General features: G+C 54.3%; 1 protein-coding gene across 1 annotated transcript; it reads right to left on the reverse strand.

Annotated features, from left to right (window-relative positions):
• Positions 1–1,417: 1,417 nt before the first annotated feature.
• ID2 (inhibitor of DNA binding 2) lies at positions 1,418–3,820 on the reverse strand. The gene is made up of 3 exons (XM_044262126.1): positions 3,365–3,820; positions 3,001–3,064; positions 1,418–2,188 (listed from the first exon to the last, which is right to left on the reverse strand). The coding sequence occupies exons 1-2, from the start codon at positions 3,710–3,712 to the stop codon at positions 3,008–3,010; spliced, it is 405 nt and encodes a 134-aa protein (XP_044118061.1). The 5' UTR covers positions 3,713–3,820; the 3' UTR covers positions 1,418–2,188; positions 3,001–3,007.
• Positions 3,821–7,480: the final 3,660 nt, after the last annotated feature.

Consider the following 7,480-nt stretch of genomic DNA (forward strand, 5'->3'; position numbering starts at 1 on the left):
GCCGCCGCGCGGCCCGACGACAGGTGGCCGACTCAGGTGCCGGTCCGAAAGGCGGCCGCCGCGGGTGACCCGCCCCCTCCCCCGGCCCGGTGCAGCAGGCGGAGCGGCGTCCCCCGTGGTACGACTGTCAACCACCACGACGGCCCGGCTCCAAGCACGTGCTCCCCGGCGGCGTGGACGCGGAACGGGGCACGGGGGGCGCCGGGCAAGGTCGCCCCGCCCGGCTCGCCGACGCCCGCCGGGGAGGAGGGAGGCTCTCGGGCGCCACCGCCGCAGGGGATGCGGGAGGCCGGCGAGGCTGGGCGGCCGGCCCGAGGCCGCCCTCCACACCTGGCCCCGCGCTCCCCTGGACGGATTCCGTGTCAGGGCCGGAAACGCCACCGCCGCCAGGGCAGACACGGCGGCGCCACCCAAACACCTGCTGGGCCGGGCCCGCGAGCGCGGCCCCAGGTGAGACGCCCGTCCCCACCCGCCCGGCCTCCCGCCTTCCTTCTCCGGTTCCCACCCACCTGGGCCCGGCCCTCCAGAACCTCCCTCCCCACCCTCTCACACCTAAGTTAGTGTCTTCCAATGTGGGAACATGTGTCTACACTGGCATTTTAGGCACGTATTCGTGTTAACTGCGTGTTTAAAGCGGGGTCCCAGAGCTGCCAGGTGAGGACCGCAGTGGAAAGCGCCCGCAGGTTCTTTCTGGGACTCAGAAGGCCGTTCTCCTTTCCCTCCCTCTTTCCCTTCCTCGGCAGTCCAGGGGTGCAGTCAAGGGTGAAGGGCGACTTAACAGCCACCTGTCTTGGAAAGTGGGCCCCACCCCAGCCCTGTCTGCCGCAGGCTGGGTGCGCTACAGGTGGAAGGGGAACAGGGGAAACTTGGGAGGCTGGGAGAGCGCGGGGCCCTATTACAGCTTTACTTCCCACTGGCGCAGGGTCGTGGGCAGCCAACAGTGAGGGAACACCCGGGGGTCTTTTCTGACTTTCGCGGAAAGGAAATCTTTTAAACCATGTCCTGAACTCCTGTGGACTTTTTCCTTCTGATTCACAAGCAATTTCATATCCTCCAAAAGTATCTGAACACCTACTCAGACAGGTAGTCCTTCCAGACTCCACATTTATTTTGGGAGATCTAACCCCTAGAAGTCCGGGCCACAGCAATTTCTTGGTTTGAAACACAGCCCCAAGCCTTAGAACTAATATTTCCCTGCAGACTAAGAGAAACTTGTGTTTACAGACTTCCCAGCTGGGTCAGCTCTCCTGAAATGCCCGAAGCAGGCCTTTGCCCCCAAGTGCTGGCTCAGACCACATATAGATAAGAAGTTTCTCTGCACCCAAGTTCTACGGCTTCCGGGGCGGCGGGAGGGATGGAGAAGGGGTTAGATTAACTAGAGAGAGAGAGATCTTAAAAACCATTCAGAATTCAGGTATTGACTTCAGACATGTTTATTATAATCTTATACAGTCTACATAAATTTTGAACTTGTATTTATTTGGGTTGTTCAGTTATAACATAGCATAATAAAAATCAAAGCACTGGTCCTCTGAAATAAAGCAGGCAATCACCATTCAATAAACACACGATTTATTTTGTATAAAAGGGTTAAGTTTACAACTAAACTTTTATAAAAAGTTTAGCATGAATAAGTACATCATTACACTTTGTATGCAGAAATACACATCTCTGCCACTATACAAGAAAACTCTAATTAAAGAGTTCACAAGGTTTCACTCAATATATATATATATATATATTTATATATAAATATATACACAGCATTCAGTAGGCTTGCGTCAAAAAGGTAATTTCTGACCAAAAGACTTCATTTAAGTAACTGAATACTGGATCCTTCTGGTATTCACGCTCCACCTTTGAAAAAAGGCAAAGTCTGCTTAAATTGGGAAATTCCTTGTGATTTTAACGTTTTCGCTCCCCATGGTGGGAATAGTATATAAAGAAAACCTTCCAACTGCAGAAAGGGCATTTAAAAGTCTTTTTCATAAATAACTAATATCACAGTCCAGGTCAGAGAACACCCTGGGGAAGATGATCACTCTTAGTTTTCCTTCCATTTTTTTTTAAAGGTCCATTCAACTTGTTGTTCTCCTTGTGAAATGGTTGAAAAATAAGAAGTTCAGCGCCTGAAAAGATCCTGTGGATTCGTTGTTGTTGTGCAAAGAAAAAGAAAAGTCATGAACACCTGCAAAAGATTGGGGGAGAGGCATGTTTTAGGAGAATGGAACCTAAGGGCAGAGGCGGGCAGACTGGCGCCAGGAGGAAGCCGCAGTTTGAACATTTAACCACCAAACACTCAAAGATTGGGCAAACCCTGGCGTCCAGATGCAACACACACTCTCGGCCTCGACACCGAAAATTAAACATGAAAATAGCAGAGACTCAAGGGAAAAACTTCCCAACGCAATCTCCTATTTGGATCTCCAACAGCCGTGCTCACAGGCGCCAGTCTGCTTCTTGTAACAATTATTTGATTGAAAACAGCCCTTTGGTTAACAGATAGGGAAGTCGGAATCCCACATCACAGGGTCAGGCGCAGGGAAGCAATGCTCTGGCCAGGCCAATCTCGACGGGCTCCGGTTTTAGGGAAGGAGGATCTCTATGGAATTTGTGGCGATAAGATTAATTAGATGGAGGTTAGTACCTCATAGTACCAGAGCAACAGCGGAGTGGAGCCAGGCCGTGACGTGTGTGGCAGAAGCCAGGACGCCTTTTCCTCAGCCGCCTTCCGAGGAAGTTAACTGGGTATTTTTCGTTTCTTTTTTATGTTAAAGGAAAATGTGCTGTGATCTTGAGTGACCTGAGCCAGGAGCCCCCTCAGATGCGGTTTACGAAGACAGCGGGCTATGTGTAATACCCCTAAGTACACATTCATTTACTAACCCCCCAATTTTGCAGACACACAAAGCACCTCCCCACACAAATAAAAACACACGCGGGCGCACACACACACTCCAAGGGGCAGTTTACCAACGGGAGGCGCGAGCAAACACTCACCATTTATTCAGCCACAGAGCGCTTTGCTGTCATTTGACATTAACTCAGAAGGGAATTCAGAAGCCTGCGAGAGAAAGGGGATAAAAGGCGGTGTTAGACAATCTTAAGGAAAAAGGGCCTTTTTTTTTTTTTAAGGAGCCCACAGAACAGCAACTTTCATTAAACACGTTTATGCTAAGATTCAGAATCACAGTTGCATTAACGTGTCAGAACTTATCAGCGATTTCACGCACGACTCAATCTATAGCAGATTTGGGGTTTTGTTTTTAAAAGTTAATTAGCTCATCTGTAAGTCCCGGACTGCGGCCGTCTCGACAATGGGTCTGCCGCTGGCCGCGGGCGGGGGCACGGGAGCAGGTCTTACCTGCAAGGACAGGATGCTGATGTCCGTGTTTAGGGTGGTCAGCGGCGTCCTGGACGCCTGGCTCTGCCCAGGTCGCTGGTGGTGCAGGCTGACAATAGTGGGGTGCGAGTCCAGGGCGATCTGCAGGTCCAAGATGTAGTCGATGACGTGCTGCAGGATTTCCATCTTGCTCACCTTCTTGTTCTGGGGGATGCTGGGCACCAGCTCCTTGAGCTTGGAGTAGCAGTCGTTCATGTTGTACAGCAGGCTCATCGGGTCGTCCACGGGGGTTTTGCTCCGGGAGATGCCCAGGCTGTGGTCCGAAAGGCTGTTTTTCCTAACGGACCTCACCGGACTGAAGGCTTTCATGCTGACCGCGCGCGGGGAAGGAGAGACCGGGAGGGAGCGGGCTGCCTAGGAGCTCAGGCCGCCGCCGCCTGCGGAGCTTCCTGCGCTCGGCACCGGGCTCGGCTCAGAATGAAGCCGGGCGCCTGGCGGGGCGGCTTTTATCCGCACTCGCCGGGGGCGCACGATCCGGCTTCCCTGCATCCCCATTGGTGGAAGGCGGCGCGTCCATCAGGCCGCGCGGGCGCCCCCATTGGCGGACGCGGGCGCGGGGCGAGAGCTCGGTCCTTCCGCGTTCGCAGCCAATCCCCGTGGGGTGGGCGGGGCGGGGGCCAGCCCAGCTGGGGTGGTAAATAGAGTACAGTAAGCGCGGGGCGGGAGGGGAGCGGAGAGGCCCGGGAGGCCGGTGGGGGAGGGACGGCGGGGAGACCCCAGGAATCCAAATGTGCATCTTTATTTTAATGCCAGTGGTGAGCCAGAACCCTTGCCCGAGGGTGTCCCCCGACGAAGCCTTCCCCGCCCTGGAGGTTTCAGGAACCCTAAAACCACAGCGACGCGGGCGAGTTCCGCACAGCAGAGGGAAAGTCACGGTTCCCGCGACCCACGGGATGTCATCAGAGAGGAAGCATTTCTGAAGAAAGTAGAAACGCAGAGACGTTTGCCGTCGGCAAGAGACGTGTGTAGAGTTCGGTCTCAAGACTGAGCCATGTCAAAACCCAACAAAACACGAGACGCCCATGCGCGCCCTCAACGACAGGTTTAGTGTGGGATCGTGCGACCCGGAGAGACACGGGAGGCGTTACTGGTAAACTCAGTAAAATGGGTGCTTATTGGAACCGCGCCGATCGCTGCGGAACTCAGAGAGGCCGGACACTTTCCAGGGTTCCTCTTCTAGAGCAGGCAGGGCTACTGTAATGATCCTATTAATCGGAAATCATTAGGGAAATTTGCATACCGAAGCTGTATTTACATACGTTGCCCTTGAGAGGCTGTAGGTCTGTGAACTTGCAGTGTGGGTGGCAAAGTGAGGTGATTAATTATGCACAAATCCTGATTTCTGGTGTCGCATTCTAGCATTTAAACAGTATTTTTAAAGTTTTGTGAAAGGCAGGTGGCCCCAGCCAGTGACCGACATCTTCACACTATCAAAAATAAAAATCCTTTCATGGGTGATGTTGGAAATCATTTCAGCCCTCGTCCTGGGCGCAGTTTCGCTTTGTTTGTTTGTTTTCCCTCCATAAATCCTGAAGAAGCTATTCCTGCTGTCTAAAGTTTGCAGCCACTTACTTAAGGCCTTTCAGTTAATTCACACAATTCTAGTCTCACTGAAGATTACAGTACAGGAGCCTTGTTCTGAAAATCCTATTTCCCCAGAATACAAAAAGCTTGAAAACCCGAGGAAAAACGTCATTGTTGTCAGCACCTTGTTTACTAGTCTTTTCAGTCGTCACCTTCTTTGCATTTAGGAAAGAGGAAGGGGGCAGAAGAGGAGAAAAAGCAAAGCTTGATCATGGGGAACCTGTAGTTTGTCCTTCAATTAATGATTAATTTCTTAGCCGGTGGGCCAGTCTCTGACACCAACTGCAACTGTGTGCCCGTCCCAGGGTTTCTCTTTAGGGAGGCAGTGGGTCCTGCTGAGGTGCCTGTCACTTTGAGAAAACCAAGCCACCTCATTTTGGAGGATGGAGGTGGATGGCTTCCTGACCAGCATAGGATGCGGCTGAGGGCCTGTCCTGCGGCAAAAGCTGCTGGCTACCCTGTTCCCGAGTGTTCGATGAACAGCCTCTCTTCTGATATTAAGTCTGGAAATGATTTAATCCTGAGTCCCCCACAGTTCGAGCCTTTTGATGTACTTTGTGTGCATGTGTTTCTGTCACATACGTGCCACAGTGGAACAGATTTTGTTTTGACACTATTTTGGTTCATGATGTTATACTTTGACTATTTTACAATAATAGCCAATGTAAACAAACATCTTTGGGATTCTCAAATTATTACTTGTGATTCTTGGACATTGCAGCTCTGCGATACTGACGCATTCCTCGCTTTTTCCAAGGACACCGTATGTTAACAGCCCTGCCAGCCTCATTACCCCAGCAGCCAGGCTCCGGGCTAGTTCGTAATGAGCGTTGTACGGTATTACTTTGCACACTCGCAAAGGTGATGAAGGCAGTGTCTTCTCCCATGATCGCTTTCTGTAGCCTGATGCCGTGAAACTGCTCAACATGGTGAAAGTTTTGTGGTCTCTTTCTTTAGCGGCCAAGTCAGAGTCCGGCCGGCCTGACTGTGTTGGATTCGAACGGCACGCTGCCCGGTTCGACGTTCATTTAAAGATCATTTTAAGGGGATGAGGAGGTCGTATAAGTTAATGATTAAAAAAAGGCCTGTATTCCTAGGGCATCTGTGTGTGCAAGCCCAAGACGAAATTACCTTTAAGATGATGCTTCCCTGGATAAAATGGTGTTGGAGCATTTTCGGGGTGGGGGTACAAGGCATTAAAAAATCTGTCCATTGGTGTCTCTGTGGATTCGCAGTTGAGGCCTCTAAAGTTCACATGGTCCCAGCTGCAGAAAGGGCCCTGGATTTGCTCGATCCGTGGGTGGCGGGAAGGTGTGAAGGGCTTCCGGCGGGGGTGGAGATACCGTCCCCTCGGCTTACTCACCGGGGCGCCCCCGGTTTCAAGCCGCACGCCTACCCTGGAAGTTCCCCTGACCGGGTTCCAGGGCTCGCTCGCACAGACTCCTTCCCGGCCCGGCCGGCGGCTGCCGGCGCGTCCAGCCCCTCGCCGTAATCAGAAGCAGCTCCGGGCCGGGCGCGCCGGGCCTCCGGGCCGCCTTTGCAATCCCCGCGTGATGCAACGGGGGGCGGGAGGAGCCTGCGGGGGGCGGGGGGCGGGGGGCGGGGGGGGCTCCAGGTCCTCCCCGCACATCTGGCGCAATCGGGAGCGCTCGCCTTTCTTCCCCCTGGTTTTGTTCTCACAGCTGTGTCCATTCCGGCCCGTGACCCCCCGAGTGATCCCTGACAGGTGATGAATTGGCAGCGGCGGCGGCGGCGGCGGCGGCGCGCGGGCCAGGCCGCGGCGGGGCCGGAGCCGGAGCCCCGGAGCAGACTCTCTGGCGCCAGGCGCGTGACGCCGCCCATTCACGCCGCCCTGCAGCCTTGTCCTCGCGGCGCCGCTCAGGCGGCTGCCATGGCAACCGCGCCGTCACTCAGCGCGCGCGCCCAGCTGATCAATGCCTGCGAGGCCGGGCCGTCCCAAGCTCGCCCCCGCCCGGCCGCCCGGCCCGCGCGCACCTGCAGCCGCCGCACGTCTTAAGTTTCGAGCGATTTGGGGGAAGGAAAGAGGACCGAGAAGAACAGGAAAGGGGGGGGGGGTGGGAGTCGGGGAGAAGAAAAAAAGCCGAGAGAGGGAGAAGAAAGAAATCTTCTTTTGCCGACAGAGGCATAACGTGCCTTAGAGGTTGCCAAAGCAAGAGGTTTTGCTTGATTTTGTTTGTTTTTGCAACCGAGGCGTTCAGGGTGGGGCTGGCGCGAGGGAGGAACGGATGGGGAGAAGGTGACCGTCTTAGCGGATGGCGAGATTTATTTATTCCTTTGGATCTTCGCGGGGATGACCTCGATGCTGGACTCCTAGAAATACATTTGAAGGACCCCCACCCCGCCCCCACGGTCCCCGCTCCCCCCGCCTGGCTCCGCGGAACCCTGGGAGGTTGCACTGAAAAACCATCCGCTTTTTCAAGAACAGCCCCCACCGGTCCTGCGCCCCGGGGGAGGGGGAAGGATGTGCAGCCG

The sequence above is a fragment of the Neovison vison genome, chromosome 8 (genome assembly GCF_020171115.1).
Source record: "Neovison vison isolate M4711 chromosome 8, ASM_NN_V1, whole genome shotgun sequence".
Taxonomy (NCBI): domain Eukaryota; kingdom Metazoa; phylum Chordata; class Mammalia; order Carnivora; family Mustelidae; genus Neogale; species Neogale vison.